Consider the following 18,383-nt stretch of genomic DNA (forward strand, 5'->3'; position numbering starts at 1 on the left):
CTCAATATCCTATTTCCCTATTTTTCCCCTGAAATAAGCCATATATACATTGTAGGTACTTTGGTCACCAAGACCTTTATGCAGTATCATCAGGGGCAACACGCAATAACAAAGCTGAAAACCAGAGGACTCTGTGATGACAGACTTTTAGTTATTTTCCAGAAATGCCTTTTTATTTAAGAAATCTGCTTTATAACTTGTTCTGACAAATGTCACGGCTGAAGAAATTCTTCCACTAAGGGAAGATTTATGATCTATGGAACAGTTTTCTTTCTCTGTATTTTTCAGGAGACTGGATTCATCAAATACAAACTGCTTTTTGATTTGTGTGTCTGCTTGTGCAGCACAAAGAAAAGAAATACAAGAATGCGAAAAATGACAATACTCTTTATCTCTAGGTAAGTTTTTGACACAGAAATATCATCCAGTGTGATTAACTGGAAAGTGCTGAGGTACTACTGTAGAATGATGTGACAGGAACAGGATTTCCCAGAGAAGACTGTTTATTTTGTTCTTCATGCTGGCCACTGCATTGGCAGATGGTTTTCAATAGGGACTGCCAAAACACCGCACACAGAAGGTTGCCCTTCATGAAAGGATTTTAGCTGAGGAATATGTCTCTTGAGAAGTCATGGGACCAGCTGAAATGTCACAGGACCCAGCCCAGAGCATCAGTAATTGTAAGGATAACCTGATTCAGGACAGAAATTGGTATATAACTTTCCTTCCACAGAAAAGACTTCAAGGTGCCAGCAGTAACCAAACCTGTGACACAGCTCAGTTTTCATCTGATCGGGTTACAAATGCCAAGGTATCTAACGGGCCTGTGACTCAAGGCTCAGTTTGGCCAAGGGCCAGAACACAGGTCTTCTGAACTTACAGTGAGGCCACTTGTGCTTTCAAGTGGGGTTTCAAAAGGATACGCTTAGTCAGCCTGGGAAGAACAAATGCAATTACAAACTCTAGGCAAGAAAAGTCAATGAGGTCTTGTTCACAAGAAAGCCTCTGAATAAATTTTGTGTTCAAAGCAGAAAGGTTGCTTGAGTTCTTCTCTGAATCAGGACTGAATGCCAAAAATATCAGACTTAGGGAGTGATGAGAAGCTGTCAGCTGACCTCACCTGGAAAGAAGATGAGGGCTACACTGGAAAACATTCCAATGCCTTCTGATCTCTGGGAATCAGCCGGTGTGCTCTAGTCTCTTCCTCTGAAATGGACCTGGTGCCATGCCCTGAACTCTAGATGCCACCCATTTGTCACCTTCCACTATTTTGGCTGTAGCATTCTCAATCTGCTAGCCACCCAACTCAAGCTAAGGGTGTTCAGCACTTTTACACCCCCAAAGAGAACCACTGTTGTTGTGGTTTGCATGTAAAGCTGAGAAAAATACTAGTCTTATCACTGAAGTATGATGCTTTAGGTAATGGGATACTCTATTGTGAAGTCAAATCGCTGCTGCTGAATTCCAGTGAGTTCCGTAAGGATATGGAACCTTTCAAATCACAAAGGCCTGTACTTTACATAATAGAGATTGAGTCACTTTGAACAATGTGTGACAAATGCAAAAAACATTATTTGGTGACTTACACTTTTGAAATGTCCAAAACAACATGCAAAAGTAATATGATGTTCACAGTCTCTCTGCTCATCTCTTAAGTTAGGCAGAATATAATTATTACTGGTAAACAATATGAATTTTATTTTTAAAATAGCCTTTATGCAATCCAATTGAAGACAAATCTATGATGCTTTAATACTTGGTTTGTATTTCTTCTCCCACTTGTGAGTTTTCCCGATTCAGTATTTTTTTAAAAAATGGAAATATCTCTTGTTGATAAAAAAGGCATTATAGCATAGGTCCAACGTATACAGTAAATCCAGGTAACTCAGCTATAAATTAGTATATTTAACATATAAAAATGCTCTTTATGTTTACATTACAGGTCACAAAGTAGTCTCAAACTGTTTAAAAGTAGGCACTTAAAACAACCTACACTTGGCAAAAAATAATATCCATCAGTTTTTGGTTACTGAATAATTCCAGCAGCACTTCTCTTGATAATAAGCTTACCAGACCAATACAGCTGATAGTGAGGTATTATCAGCCTGAAGTAGAAACTGAAAATAGCTTCAGCCCCCCCAGTTCTTCCTTATTCCCCTCATTTAAAGAAAAGGTGTAACACGTGCTTGAAGACAACAGTTGGAGTTTCCTCCCAAAACAGACCCCAGCAGCTGCTTCTTGTGCTTTCAAAACAGCTTGTTGAGCCATTTGTGCCACTTCCATGTTCTTTCATGGAAAGACCTTGCTCCCACATGGTATACTGGACTGCGGATGAAGTGAAGCACTGATGATAAGAACTACTCATCAGGCACTGACTTACAGGAACTGTTTCTTTGGTCACGCTTTGCTTAATCATGAAACGTGATAGTCCAGAGTGGACAGTATTTTTCTTCAACCTGAGCCATGGCAACTCTCCCAGGTTATTTCAACACCTGGCCATAATGTGTTGATGCAGACCCCATCCAATTTGTCCCTGAGCTGGTAATATTTGTCCCAACGGTGCAGGCAGTTAATATTTGCGTGAAGTCACATAATTATTTCCCAGAATATCCAGGGTAAGGAGGGGGTGGGGGATATTGTATTGAATTCTGTGCCGTTGGAGTATAAGGTGGAGGTAGCTCAGCTGGGTACTCCATTTCGTATTCATAACTGTATGGTGGTGGAGCCACTAAAATGAGAGAAAAAAGAAGACATAGTTAAAAATATCTTTTTCAGATGCAGGTCCTCAGGTATGTTTTTGTTGACATTCAGACTTCCATACAACAGATGTAAAGTGGCAATGTGCTCACTTTTTTTTTCAGACTGTCATTACACAGTCACTTTCTGTCAGTGCAAGTCCTTGCTTATTGCCCTTTCCTTCTGTGCTTAGCCATGTGCCCACTGACTTGTTGTGCTGGTAACAGAGTTGAGTAGCCATTTGGCAGACAATACCAGGGTAATATGGCACAGCTCAACTTTTTCAGGAGAGGAAAGTTGAGCTTTTATCAGATCCATTCCCTTTCATCTGCTTCAGCAGCAACATGGATTTATGTTATCTTGAAACGATGAGGTAGTCAGGGCTTTTGCTGATCTCCATAGACCTCCTAAATATCCTCTGGATCCCCAGGAGATGTGTGACATGCCACATCATGCCAAACACAGCAGCATCACACTTCCCAGGGCAAATACCACCCATCTTCCCAGGACATTCCCAGGGCTTGGGTTAAGAAGAACAGAGTTTTCACCTTGTTCATTCCAAAGGAGACAGCTGAGGAGAGCCCAGTGTTTGTAAACTGGGTCAGGCATTTAGAAAACCAAAATATTCACAAACAGGTGAAAACATCTTCTTAATTATTTCTACTGATCTTAGAGAAAAAGGATTTATTCAGTGATCAACAAGCCAGTAAATGCTGCAGAATGATAGCATGCTAGGAACTGAAGGCTCTACATCAAGACCCCATTAGAGTAGACTTTAAAATTTTAAGGTTGAGTCTGCTCATGTCTGTGTTTATGTCACCATGGGTACCTTCCAATCTCCTCCCTAGATGTTTCAAGCAGACTGGCAGTGAAAAAGCACTTGAATAGAGAGGAAACAGAAATCTAGGATGTTTGTGATGTGGGGAAGAGAATCAAATCCCAGTGTGCCAGAAAAAGCATTCCCTGCTCTCTGAAAACCCAGCTACCACCGTGGCTGAGGCCAAAGGAAGGGCAGGCCCTTGCTTGCCATTCCTGTCCAAGACAGGTAGTGGCAGGGGGAGGAGTTGGTCACAAACCCTGCAGCCAAAGCCAGGTCAGTCATTATTCCAGAAGTGTTCATGACAACGGAGAACACAAAAATAATTTCAGAGCACCAGGAACAGGGAGTGTGCAAAGTCAAACTCCTTGGAGGTGCAGAGACAGGGGTGAAGCGCTGCAGAAGCAGAACTGGGGAGGAAAGGACTACAGCCCTGGAGTCTTCATTTTGCTCTTGTTTTTACAGCTTGCAGTGACTATTAGATTCTGAAGTATCTCTTCAGCAATTCATCGCTGAGAATATTGCAGTTTTCTTTCATTACTCATCTTTCTATGCAAAACAATGTTGCAATGATAAAGATGATAATAGATGGTTGTAGTTTAACTGGAAAGTAAGAGCATGAGGGAGAAAACAGACACTCAGAGCAGCGAATGTGGTAAAGGAACACATAATAAATATTGCATAGCTTGCCTATAAGTATACATATTTCACCTAGGGTTTGCTTCAACCTTTGCAACAGGAGGGAATATAAAGGCAGGGGATCTCTAAAAAGTGGGATAAGGGGACTTCACACCATTGCCTTTTATTACAGTGAACTCTCAACTTATCCCAAGGCAGTCTCTCCTAGAGTTGTTATTAACAATGTCACTGAAGCAGACACAGCTACATTATAAAACACCATTATGCTGCTTGGAGGGTCAGCTTTGCTCTTCAACAATGTGGCCACTTTCACGTGGTGGGGAGCCCAGACAAATGAACCTTGCAGACCTCAGCTGGCTTCGTGCAGACCCCCTTTGGTCCTCCTGCACCACAGTCTTAGGCAGGCATGAGATGACAAGTCAGGTACAGCCTGATGTCCCACTTCCAACTTGCTGTGGGCATAACTGCACTGGAGCAGACCCATGAGGGGTCCTTGCTGTCCCCTGGGGTGCCCAAGAGCCCCTGACAGCTTATTAGCGTGGTCCCAGATCTGACTTAGGCTCTGTGCCTCCCTTGATGCTGTGCTGCACCTGAAAAACTATTACACCAAAACCATGTAAAGCCACAGACAAGCCTGCATTGAGCACGTCTAACACTCAGCTAGAGCAAGCAAGCACTGCCAGATCTCAGCTAACTTAGACCGAGGCACAACAGGCATCTCTGCACTGTGCTCCAAATCCCTATCAGTTCAGGCATGGTGCCAGGTGGATGCAGAGAGCTAGCTTGGATCCAGCACCCTGTGCCAGCCAGCAGTCACTCCTGGGATACAGGAGAGAAGACACTGCAAAGATGCCTGCTAGAAGTAATCTGTGGTTGTGCAGCACCCAGCAGGGCTTGTGAGTTCTGCCTGAGGACCAGCCATCTTGGGCTGCATTAGACTCCACACGACACCACTCAAAGCCTTTGCACTATGATCCACAGACCTTAGTGTCCAGGTTTTCCCCTCTCTGTGGTATGCCGGGCCCCCATTATATTGGACAATGAAAGGGAGCTGACTGCACGTGAACGAGAGCAAATACAAGAACCAGAACACAAAAGAAGAACAACTGATCCATTGCCAGGGAGCTGCTGGCACAGGGAGAAGGTCTATCCTGCACAATGCAGCACCGCCCTGCGCGAGGTCTCGACGTGCTACTGCGGGCACGGCGAGCCGTGCAGCTGCGTGAGCGTGGCACCCGGCCAGACCTCATCAGCCCACTGAGCAGCTGAATAAATGAGCCCAGGCAGAGCGCTGTGCTGATGAGCACTGTGCACTGAGCTGTCTTGCCTTCCTCAGCAGGGATTTGTACCACTCCCCTACGGACAGAGAAGAGCAGCCTGCTGTACTCACAGCTCTCATTTACTGTGGAGCCGAAACTATCCAAAGATACACTCCTACCACGAGTGCAGGCCCTCTTGCAGGGCTGTAACTGCCCTTCCTTACCTGGGTACGTGCTGATAGCGTTGATGTGCGTCGTTCGGATAACTCCTACTCGAGTCCCACGGTTGTTCTTCATGCACATGCAGATGCAGATGGCAATCCCAGCTATCACTCCCATTATAAATACTATACCGAACACAATTCCAGCTATTGCTGTGCCTCTGCAAAGGGAATGGAAATGTGTAGTCAGTCTCAGCCAAATAATGTCACCAAACCAAAATTCTTTTCCCAGAAGCAGCCACTCTTTGAGAAAAAAAAATGCATATTGGTTACTGGAAATGCTGGAAATCTTGACCTATCAGGGAATCTGAACAGAAGAAATGAAAGATCTCCGAGCCAAAATGAGAAAGTCTTTTAAAGTCACCTTTGCAATCATGCCAGATCACACTGCTGATTTTACTGTATGTTAAATCCTCCTATTCCACGGCCTTCTGAATTGAACAACTTTTAAATATTACCAAGCATAATTTCTTCCCTTTTCCCTCATAACACAAGACTTTTTTCTTTTTTTTTTTTTTTCCTAAAGGCATTGGTATGATTTTCTTTTGAAAAGAAAGCGTAATTTTTCCCCACTAATATATTCCAGAAGCATCCCAAAGTGCCTGCATGCTGTGCTTCCACAAGAATGGTTTTATCATTGTTTTGTCTTAGGTCAAAAAGTCCTGCTGTACTTCTGAGCCCACAGATTAAGGATAGCCTCCTCTTCTTGAGGATGAGCAGCAAGAAGCAAAGTGAATGCCCACTCTTTCACACATCTGCTGCTGAAGCCAGCACAAGCATTCGAGGCTTAAATGATTCCTTTTAAAATGGTCCAGAGGAAAGAATTTAGCTCAGTGCCTGAAGTAATGAATCAGCCTCTCCCTGAAATTATATAGAGAAAGGAAAGGAAGCCTTATTGCATGGACACACAGGAGAAAAACCTCACCAAGAGGCACTGAAGAGCTCCCAGTAATATTGAGGGGAAAATCAGCCCTTCTGATGAACCCTAGTTCTCTCAGGTTTGTTGTCACGCACAGGCAGTGAAGCATATGGTCTGGGAAAGATGGCATTTATAGCCTGCCCTTTTATGAAAAAAAAAAAACGAACAACAAAACCCAACAGTGGCTTGCCAGAAACATTCCTACTCTGTGCATCTCTTCATCTTCCAGCATGAATTTCACAAAACTGGCAACATTTCTACTGGATATTTTAATCAATCTAGACTGATAGTTTGTCAACATGAGTAAGCTCCACTAGGAATTATTGCAATGCAGGGAATAAAACAGGCACTGCAATACTACAAAGACAAACATTAAAATGAGTCTAAAACATAGTTTGGCTTCCACATACAAGCGTGGGAATAAGTAGCAGGCTTGATTTTAAAAATGCCAATAGCCTATTTGCTTCCAAAAAGTCAGCAAGAATCAGGATGGACTCAGTATTTGAAAAATCAGACTTTCTACTTAGGAATCTAAATATGAATTTAAGAATTTGATTTTGGGCTCCAACTATTCAAGAACTTGACCAAGATTTGCAGTATAATTACTGAATTGTTTAGCATAAGGAAACACAGACACTTTGCTGTCTTACTAAAATATACTGCTAAGGAGCTAAATTGCTACGTGCTGTTATGTAGCAATGAATGAAGAGTGTGCAGGGAGAGCAAACCTATATTTACAGGTTTGCAGAATATATAAAGGTCTAATTCACAAAACCCCAACTCATGGCAGCAAGCATCTGGCCATGGTCATACCATTCAAGTTAGAGAAGGCGAAGGCATGGACTGTGAAAAGGAGGATCTCCCCACTCCAGGAGAATAGCAGGTTTGTCTGAAGGATCTGAACATGTACAGGTCCATAGGACCTGACAGGATTTATCCACAGCTCCTGAAGGAATTGGCCAATGAAGTTGCAAGGCCTCTGACCATCATATTTGAAAAGTCTTGGCAGTCTGGAGAAATCCCCACTGATTTGGGGAAAAGGGGAAACATAACTTTTATTTTCAAGAAGGGAAAAAAGGAAGACCCAGGGAACTACAGACCAGTCAGTCACACTTCTGTGCCCCACAAGATCATGGAGCAGATCCTTCTGAAGGCTCTGCTAAGGCAAGTGGAAAACAAAGGGGTGATTGGTGACAGCCAATATGGCTTCACCGAGGGCAAATCCTGCCTGAATAATTTGCTGGCCTTCCTCAATGGGATCATGGCATTGGTGGGCAAAGAAAGAGCAACCAATATCATCTACCTGGACATCTGTGAAGTCTTTGACACTGTCCTGCACAAAATCCTGGTATCAAAACTGGAACAGTACGGATTTGATGGATGGACCACTCATTGGATAAGGAACTGGCTGGATGGTTGCACTCAAAGAGTGATGATCAATGGCTCGATGTCCAGATGGAGACCAGTGATGAGTGGTGTTCCACAAAGGTCGATACTTGGACCGGTGCTGTTTAACATCTTTGTTGGCAACATGGACAGTGGCATTGAGTGCACCCTCAGCAAGTTTGCTGATGACACCAAGATGTATGGTGAGGTCAACATGCTGGAGAGAAGGGATGTCATCCAGAGGGACCTTGACAGGCTTGAGCAATGGGCTCGTGTAAACTACGTGAAGTTCACCAAGGCCAAGTGCAAGGTCCTGCACCTGGGTTGAGGCAATCCCAAGCACAAAAACAGGCTGGGTGGAGAATGGATCAGAAGCAGCCCAGAGGAGAAGGATTTAGGGGTGAAAGTGGATGTGGCCTTTGTGTTGAGGTTGGAGCACTTGCCAGAGAAGACTGAAGCAAAGAAGTCATTGAGGACCTCAGCCTTCTCAATATCCTGTGTTACTATTTCACCAGTTCCCTTCAGGAGAGGGCCTACACTCTCCTTGGATGTCCTTTTCTCCCCAACATACCTAAAGAACCTTTTCTTATTGTTCTTAACATCCCTGGCAAGATTTAATTCTAGCAGGGATTTGGCTCTCCTCACCTGATCCCTAGCTGCTTGGACAACCCCTCTGTAATCCTCCCAGGATAGCTGCCTTAGCTTCCACTCCCTATATGCTTCCTTCTTCAGCTTGAGCTTTTCTAGGAGCTGCTTACTCATCCATGCTGGCCTCTTGGAGTTTCTACTTGACTTCCTCTTAGTTGGGATGCAATGCTCTTGGGCCTAGAGAAAGTGATCCTTAAATATCAGCCAGCTTTCATGGGCCCCTCTACCCTCCAGGATGTTATCCCAAGACACTCTTGAGCAGATCCCTGAAGAGGCTGAAATCTGCCCTTCTAAAGTCAAGGGTAGTAAGCTTGCTGTGAGCCCTCCTTCTGCCCTAAGGATCTTGAACCCTACCATTTTGTGGTCACTACAACCTAGGCTGCCCTTGAGCTTTAACATCCCTCACCAGTCCTTCCTCGTTGGTGAGGACAAGATCCAGCATAGCACCTCTCCTTGTTGGTTCCTCAATTACTTGGAAAAGGAAGTTGTCATCCTTGCACTCTAGGAACCTCCTGGATTGTTTATGTTTAGCAGAGTTGTTCTTCCAACAGATGTCAGGGTGGTTGAAGTCTCCCATGAGGACCACGGCATGTGAATGTGAAGCTGCTCCTACCTGTCTATATAGTGCCTCGTCTGTATTATCCTCCTGCTCAGGCGACCTGTAGCAAACCCCCACTGTGATGTCACCTTGGCCTTTCTTCCCCTTAATTTTAACCCATAAGCTGTCTGCTGGCTCCTCATCCATCCCCAGGGAGAGCTCCATGCACTCCAGCTGGTCTTTGACAGAGAGGGCAACACCCCCACCCCATCTCCCCTGTCTGTCCTTCCTAAAGAGTTCGTAACCCTCCATTCTGAAGCTCCAGTCATAACAGCCCTCCCACCAGGTCTCAGTGATGCCAATGAGATCATAGCCCTGCAGGCTCACCCTCATCTCTAATTCCTCCTGTTTACTCCCCATGCTGCATGCACCTGTATAAAGGCATTTAAGCTGGGCCTCCAGTGAGGTTGCCTGACTAGCTGACCTGACCACTCAAACCATTCTATGATTCTGTGATAAAATCAGTAACTCAAAACACTGATGTGATCAGGTGCTTTGTTATTAACCACCATGAATAACTGAGAAACACCCTCCCACTCTCCTATATCCCCAATAGCTTGCATCTAACAAAAAAAGTCTGTTTTTGGAAGATGTGATCAAGTTTTCCCATCCAGCTCTCTCTGGTAACATTATTTCTACCTTGAGAGAAACTGCTGCATGAAAAAAGCAGTTTGATTCAGGAGACATTTTAACACAATATCCTCTTCAGGTCAGAAAGATTTCTTATAATACTGTGATTAAAATATTGGGCATAATGCAAGGTCCCCCTGTCACAACCAACAGTGAACCACTAGTGCTTTTTCTACACGCACTTAGTGGATGAATGGCTGTGCCCTTCACTGGGACTGCACGGCAGAGTCACTGGGAACTTGGTTATGTTGAAATAACCCCTCTCCCAGGTGGAAGAAGCAGAACCAGCCACTGCTGACCACTGTCCTCAGGTCCTGCACTGCATTTCTGCTTTCTGTGTGGTCCACTGCTGCTCAGCTCCTGCATCCCAAGGATCTCGGCCTGGCGGATCTGCCCAAATCCCAGAAACTGCAACATTTCTTGCACTTGTAAGCAGCTGCACTATGAGGAAAACCCAACCTCCTTTCTGAAGGCTGACAGAAATGGGTAACACACAGCATGTTACCTTCCCAGTGCTAACTTCAACATTCTTTATTAATGAAGCCCATTTTAAACACAGTTTAAACAGTTTGTCTCAGCTGTCTCCAAAGACAAAGGTATCTCATTTGTTCCAAAAGTGGTCAGCCAGATGCCATTTGGTCATCTGCCCTGAGCAATGGGTTGTGCTCCTCAAGTGCTGGTACCTGCCAGACACCCCAGACTCACACCCCAAGCCCACTCCCCACTTCTGCGTGAACAGCAACTGCTCCAAAGCAGCACTGTTCCACTAATTTAAATGCCAATTCCATGACAGTTTACATAAGAAGTAAGAATGTTCGTAAGGAAAGGAAAAGAGATTAAAAAAATGGCTGATACCATTTTCGAAAGGAGATTCCACCTCTCCTGAGATACTAAACAGATGCTTCTACACACCTGCTAGCTTGCTGTGGGTGAATGAACTGAGATCCAAGGACTCACTTGCAGTCATATTTTTTTTCCTAGTGACTCCTTGGAAGTGCTGGCTGACTGGTACAATCTTGCCTCTGCAAAGAAACCGCAGCAGACCAAGACACAGCTGAAGAAAGCCCCACTGTATCTGCCTGTATCCAAAATCCAAAAAGGGCTGAAATCCACTGACAAAACTTCAAAGTTTAAAAAGTCCTCATGGTCTAAACACAACTACACTGGAAAGTGAAAACCACTTTTGACAGGCTAGCAAATCCGGGTCAGTAAGTAAAATAAAGAATATCTGCTAAAGATTTTTTTTGCTGGTCCCCACCATAGCTCCTTCTGGTATAGCCATGAACCAGAAAGAAAAATGGTCACCAAAGAAAATATTCACCAGGGCAGCTCTGCTGACAGAACTGGCAATTGCAAGTCTTGCTCAGGCTGTGAAATTAGGACAAAAAGTGGCTTAAATAGTTAGACCCACAGCTGTCTGTGGATTCAAGTTTTCACACTGCAGTGGTAAATTTAGATCACCTATGAATGGTTACGCAAAGAGAGCCTGAGATGTGGAGCAAAAGATGTAGGTCACTTTTTAAATCCAGTAACAGCCTGACTGAGTACCAGCAGAAAGGCACTAGCTGGTCTTGGTGGGCTTCAGATGAGACCCAGTGCCACACATATGAAACTGTTCCAGGAACCGAGTGTTTGAACTGAAAAGGATCTGCTCCAGAGGACATTAGGAGAGGTACTCCTATATGCTATACTACTCTCTGACAGTGAGTCAAAGCAAAAACCCATCCTGCTTCAGAGACCTGCAGCCCCTGCCACTCAGAACAGCCACCAGTAAAACCAGGAGCACTCTGCCTCTAAACATCAGGCTGCACCTTCTCAGTACCCAACTGTGGCAGTGGCAGGGTCGTGCAGTAGCTGCTCTGCGCACACAGAACAAAAATAAATGCTTGTTCTTCTTGTGGAAAGCCTCTGGTATGACTAGAATGTATGAAGAAAAATAACCATGTATTTTTTATAAAATGCCAAAGTTTCCCTTTGTGCTACTAGGGATTTTTTGAAAATAAATATCCTATAAGTAAATATCCCTTATTTTATAATAAGTAATGCTTGCTTTGTCTCTCTTTCTCTCACTGATATGCTTGACTTCTGTATAGAGGCAGAGAGGGATACAGTGATTTTTCATATTACCACCACTGTAGAGCCGTTCAAGTTAAAGTGCCTAAGAGGAAAATGACACCGTAAAGCACAAGACCTAAAAACCACATAGCAGAGTCATACAGCAACTAGGGAGTTTGAAATAAAGGGAAAACTTTGACATGGAATAATTTGATGGAAAACATTAGGCAAAGTCCTTTACAGAAGCAAAACCAAAGAAGAGAAAAAGACTGCCACAGAAAAACAATGCACAGAACAGTAAAGATGGAGAGGGGAAAAGTAATTTCAGTGTAGAAACATCAAGAGACATTATTGGGGTAAAAATCAGATATTCAAAGAAGCAGCTTTCCAACTGCTTTTAGCAACATCCCAGCTGGAAAGAATATCAATTTCATTCACAGCTTAACATTTCTGGCCCAGCAAAGAGAGATCTGTGCAGGGGATCAGGCCTTCTACTGAGCAGTACCAACACTTCAGTAATGCTGGAACCAGGCAGGGCTCTCATCGCTCTTGCAGCTATTGTGGTTGAGATGCTTGGGTAAGACAACCTGTTCTTCAGTGAAACTGCTAACTTGGGTGTTTTACACAAGTGACAGAGGCATCACCAGTGGTTGCTCCAACATGCAATGGCTATGGTTGAGGTGGCTGGAGAAAAGGAGAGAGACTGAAGAGCAGCCCTGCTCCATCAGATCTTAATGGAGTTAATTTTGTGCCCTTTCCTCCTCCAGAAGGCTACTAATTTGGGATTTCAGCTAGCAAAGTGGATGTGGAATTTGTTCAAGAATAAATTCTACCTCTGTGGTCATCTCATTTTTGGGGGACTGTTGATCTCAGAGGCCTAAAAATTTTATGGCTCAATAGGCTAGTGTTTCCTGAAGGAAGAACGATTACTGAATAGGCACCAGTTTTTAAATGCATTACCAATATCTGGGGGCCAGGTATACATGGCCTGCACTGCTGTATGGCAGGGACTTTGTAGTTAGTTTTTTCTTCTTGGGTTCTGCCCTAACTTCACACATGGTATATCATCGTGCATAAAACTTTGCAGGGGAGCCTCGTTTATTACTACAAAACTGCAAAGAGAAAACCTTTCAGTCAGCTTTTCCAGAAAGCCCTCAGGCTGTAATGCAAAATGTTTTAAGCCCATTGGCATCCAGATAATCCCTCCTGACTCTGCCTCCTACTACCCCTGCTTCCGAAGCAGAGAGCCCCAGCAAAGTGCGCATCCCAAAAACTCCCCACAGCACTGTGGCCAGTGGGACTCCTCCTGCCACTGAGGTGTCCTCAGCATGGGGGCATGCACAGATCTGTCTCCAGTTATGGGTCAGGGAAAACCAGGTGAGGCACAGGGGCACAGATGCCCATCAACCTGCCCTCGCTGCACCAGAGACTTCCAGCCACATCCTTGCATCCCAGTGCTACTTCAGCCTCCACCCAAACCCCTACTTCTGAGGCTTGGGTTGCCATCCTCCCCTCATGTTTGCACTCATGCCTCCACACCTGCATCTCCTCAGTGTGCTGGGGCAGCCCCAGCTGCTGGCACTATTCTTCTCTGACAATGCCATGGGACTGTTTCCATTTGCATGTCCTGCCCCTTGTCCCCTAGGTGCCTTGGAGAGTGGAGGTGCTGCCCAGCTCTCTGCTGGCTGTCCCTGAATCCCTGACTCTTCAGCTTCGAGTTCTGCAACCCTCACAGCTCTGCCCTTTTGCATTTGTTATTCTTCACAAGCAGATGTTTTTTCTTTACTCCTGTTTTCCTTTAGCCCATCTGCTCCCTGGAACACCTTTACACTAGGGGCAAGTAGCCAAACAGACATCTCTGTAAGAGTCTAAGAAAAGCAAGAAAATGTCTGTTTCTCTTCTGGCCTCCTTCAGTGTTTCACAGCTCAGCAACTTTCAGACCCAAGTGGGTTGGTTTTGTTTTTAACTGTAACACTCAAAGGATTTCTCCTCTGCAAACCTGCCCAGCCTCATCCTGAGCTCATGTAAATTTTAGCATCCATAACCTCATGTGGCAACAGAGCTCCCCAGACTAATTATGTGCCTGTCTCCTCTGGTCTATTCTGAACCAAATACCTTGGTGTTTCACCCTAACATCTCAACCTGTCGGCTGCCAGCTCTGCCCTGCCTGTGATTTTACAGACCTTTTGCATCATGCCTGGCAGCCAACTCTTCCCCACCCTGCAGGAGCCCCATCCTACTTGGCTGTTCTGCTTACAGGGGCTGCTTCACACCTCTGATCATCCTGGCCACCCATCCTCTCACTTATTCTCTTCTGTTGTTTTCCAAGAGCCACAGCAGAAGGATGTATGACAGAAGCACAGTAACATCTGCTGGTTTTACCTCTGTTTTCCTCTTAAATAATACACAGTATTAGCACAGTTTTTTCTTGACAGTTGGGAACTAAGATTTTATGGCACTATTTACCATAATACCAAGTCTCACTTCTTAGAGGTACTGTCAGGCCAGAGCCCATCAATTTGTGTGGGAGTTCAGGCTGTTTTTCCCTGTATACATTACATAGTGATTATGGGCCCTGGATCTCCTGCCTGGACTCCTCTGCCAGAGGATGCAGGCTAAAGCTATAGCACAGGTGAACTTAAGGCACCAATTTTTCCGAAGCCCAGCTCACTCCGTAAACTGTATCAGTTAAGAAACTATCATTGCAGAAGTGGCAGAGCTCTGCACCAAAGATGCCTTTATTGGCATGAGGTCTTTTCATCCTGTAATAGCTGACATTAGCAATTTTACAAAAATTTGACCAAGTATGGCAAGAAGTTTTTAGAAACATGTGATGATCAGTATTGCCACTCTGCCTTCACTGTATTTCATAACCATATTAGTACAAGAAAGACGTGCCATTCTCCGTCATCACTTTGCTCATCTGTTCCCTTCCACCTCATCATCTTTCCTAATTTCCAGTACTTTTTTAGTTCTTGAATTAAATTATTGCCAGCTCTCTGTATCTATGATTTGCTGGCACTGCATGTCTAGAGTAATATGAATAATAATGCATGCAATACATTTTAGAATACTACTGTTAATACTAATAAACACCCTTTAATTTTTTTTCCCTTTCAGGCGTTCAAAAAGAAGCTGATCACAGCTTTTTAAAAACTCATTCTCTGAGATAAAATAAAATTAAAAAAATCAATGATCTTTGATCTTCTGATCCAGCCATTGACATTTTGAAAAATGCACTCTTTGGACTCCTAATCAGACTTATGTTACTTGGAGGGAGGGTCTGTCAGGCATTTATTTAATTTGGTTGGCAAACCCCAGTTTACTTGGAGCGACAGCAGAAGTGCAGCGAGGTGATGTGCCATTTTCTCCTGCATCCACTGAAGCATGCAGACCCATTCTTGGGGGGTCTGCCCCTCTCAATGGTTGTCTCTTTATTTTCATAAGGACAAAACCACGTAGTAAGTAATCTCTAAGAGACTGGTTTTGCTGTCCAGGGCATTGTGGTTTTATGGCTGGGGTACCTTAAGAACTTAAAGGCAAAAGATGACGGAGGTGTGACTGAACCATCTGGAGTATCCCATGGCTGACCCTCTTCACCACAGAGTTCTACAGCCCTGGAATGCAGACACTAGGGTAGCATGGATTGAAAAGCCATTCAACTTGGGAATCAGCTAAAATAGTCAGCTAACTGCTGCCTCCTGTTTTAAATTAAATAATTAGTGTACAGAGTAACAACTCAAATGGACCAGGCTTGTCTTTGAGGCTTTACTTTGCAAGTTTTACTTAGACGCAATTCCTACTAATACTTCCTTTAAATACACATTTTACAGCAGGGAGGAAGGAGATGATTGGCAGCTTCTGTAAACAAATCCTGCCTGCCTGTTAAAACTGGGTACAGACTGTACTTGGAAAGTATTTCCCTATTTTTGTTCCTACTAGGTTGTATTTAATGTGTGTTGTTAATGTTTAATTCCTTCAAAATAGTTTCCTCTGTGCCGTTCTCTCACTACCTTTTTGTATTTACAAGATTATTAACTCAAGCACCAAAATATCCTGAGTGCAGCAATGGAGAAGTAATGGGTAATCGTCCCAATTCCTGAGCCCCCTCCTCCCAGTTCCTTGTGGACAGGTCATCAATTTACAATTGCTCCATATTGTTAATCTACATAATCTTGCAAAGGGTTAAAGGATAGTACTTCCTGTCTTTTCGTGTTGCCAGTGCCTGAGCAATAGGGCACCTTCTACAGCTCGTTAAGACTACTGAACCACCGAAACATATGAAACTGTGGCACACTTGAAAAAATGGAGAGAAAATCATGTAAACTGCAAACCAAAAGGATATGTAATTATAGCTTGTTCTGGTTTGGACCATTGTTGGACAGCCTTTTCAGACAATTTACCTTATGAGAAATATGTGGTCGCTTTATGCTTACTTACTCTACGCCAAACCATACGCTTCTCTCCCCACCACACTGCCAGGGCTGCTGCTTGGCCAGTAACGCTGCAAAGTGCTTCAAATAAGCAATCCTGGAAAGGCCAACGTAGCTGCTACAGTGAAGGGCACGTAGACAAAGTGAGCTGGTTCCCTGCCTCTGTACAACAGGCCTGAGATGCTCCCACTGCTCTAGACAGAGGAGTAGAGGGAGGGATGGCATGGCTTGTGTCCTCCTTAAGACTCAGTGCAGGTCTGGTTCAGAAATAATTTCATGGACAGAGGGAATGATGCATGAAATGTAGCTGGGAGGCACATGTTGCAATATAGGAAGCACAATACTTATTACAGTAGCGTTACTCACTGATCATGGCTAAGCAAATACATTTGATCAGTCTCAGCCTGTCCAGCATTTTCATCAGACTAATACGTGCACACATGCAGATGCTGGTTTTGAAACACTGAGTCTGTCTGGCAGTTCAAAAACTTCAGAACATTGCCAGAATGTGAAAAAAAAAACAAACAACAACCAAAAAACCAAAACCACATAATTAAATTAAAACAAGAGATTAAAAAAGTCAGCAATAACAGAGGGCAGGGGGGAGCTTTTTTGTAAAAGACCTTTTATGTAAAAGAATTCTGATTAAGACATTGCAAGGTTTCCAGTTACCACTTTTCACCCTTAAGCTCTCCTGCTGCCTTTCTGTCCTTGTTTCACAGCAGCTCCTCTAGCCCCACCTTTCCCTCTCAGACATCCTGTGCTGTTCCCTGCAGTCATGACCTTCCCTCCCTCTGTAATGTGCTTCACATGCTTCCCTGGAAAGGAAACAGAAGCCATAATGCAATTTCCACTTTCCAAAATGTTCCTCATTGTGCTCACGAATCCAAGGTCCAACCTGGCATTGACTTAAATAGAAAATTATGGCACAATTGTAGCTAATGTAGCCTTTCCTTATCATTAGGGATTTTTATTCTTTTTATGCCTGCAGTTTGCTTTGCTGGCTGACCCCGCCATTTAAATCATTTTCTGAATTAACAGCAATGGGAGAGGCTGAAAATGCTTTGCTGCCCAACTCCCAGCCTTTTTGAGCATCAAGGTGAGAGAAGTCAGGATGATATGGTGGGCTTCCAAGAAGACCACAAAGTTAGTAACCCTCAGTAATAGCTCACAGCTAGGTTACTTGGTATAGACACCAAGAAGAATCCCAGGAATATTATCTTTCTGGTAATTCTTAATATACTCTTTCTTACAGTGATTTATTTATACCAGCTTCTGTGAATGCTTGACTTTGCACACTCTGTGAGCTCAGAGCAGGAGAATCCCATGGCTCCCCTCTCAGGAAGGTCTTGCTGTAGGAGCCTGACTTACTATTGTGACTGCTGCACCTCTTACCTGTCAGATCCTTAAATCTCTGAGCTATCGACAGTCAAACCCGTCTAGTTTTGCCCAGGCATGCATCTTGAGTGTTATTTTTACCCAACCTGAAGCCAAGCCTGTAAAGACATGGTTGCCATAAAGGTCGATAGTTCACCACCTTTTAGCATGCTTGCTGCCTTCTTTGTGCCTGTAATGAACTCCAAAGTCAGCTCCACATGATGTGATTTTGATGTGCCACGGGATATCCTTCACATGGCTAACTCTTTTGATCAGTGAAACAAGTGAGCAGGCACTAAGGGAAAGGGCCAAAAGACAGGGCTCTTAACTCTAGCTCCATGAGGCAGAGGGGCACCAAGGCAGTATGAAGGTGACCCACAGATTAATTCATTTTAAGAGAGAAAGAACCATGATGACTGTAATTAAAAAGAGCAGCTCCTCATGATTTCCAAGGCAATGGGCTAGACAGAGAAGTAAACACTAGATATGGAAACCAAAGGAGAGCTCTGATATCTCCAGACATCCTGTGTCTTCCCTTCATTTTTTTACTGTTAGCCTTCATAGTTTCACAGCTCTTTGCCCCTTTGAAGCAACTTCACTTGCAAAGTTTTGCATGGTAAAGTCTGGTCTTCATTTTAATTTTCTCTGCATAAGACTGTCTCCTT

The 18,383-nt window shown here is 44.0% G+C and overlaps 1 protein-coding gene across 7 annotated transcripts in view; it reads right to left on the reverse strand.

The window, feature by feature from the left end:
* Positions 1-1,671: 1,671 nt before the first annotated feature.
* CYYR1 (cysteine and tyrosine rich 1) overlaps positions 1,672-18,383 on the reverse strand; it is a 64,046-nt gene continuing 47,334 nt past the window's right edge. For all 7 annotated transcript variants that reach the window (XM_051625525.1, XM_051625518.1, XM_051625549.1 and 4 more), the window contains exons 3-4: positions 5,676-5,833; positions 1,672-2,728 (exon numbers count right to left, since the gene is read on the reverse strand). In XM_051625525.1, coding sequence (XP_051481485.1) covers positions 2,595-2,728; positions 5,676-5,833 — 292 coding nt within the window. In that variant the 3' untranslated portion in view covers positions 1,672-2,594. The remainder of the gene's footprint in view (positions 2,729-5,675; positions 5,834-18,383) is intronic.

Source organism: Apus apus, chromosome 1 (assembly GCF_020740795.1).
Source record: "Apus apus isolate bApuApu2 chromosome 1, bApuApu2.pri.cur, whole genome shotgun sequence".
Taxonomy (NCBI): Eukaryota; Metazoa; Chordata; class Aves; order Apodiformes; family Apodidae; genus Apus; species Apus apus.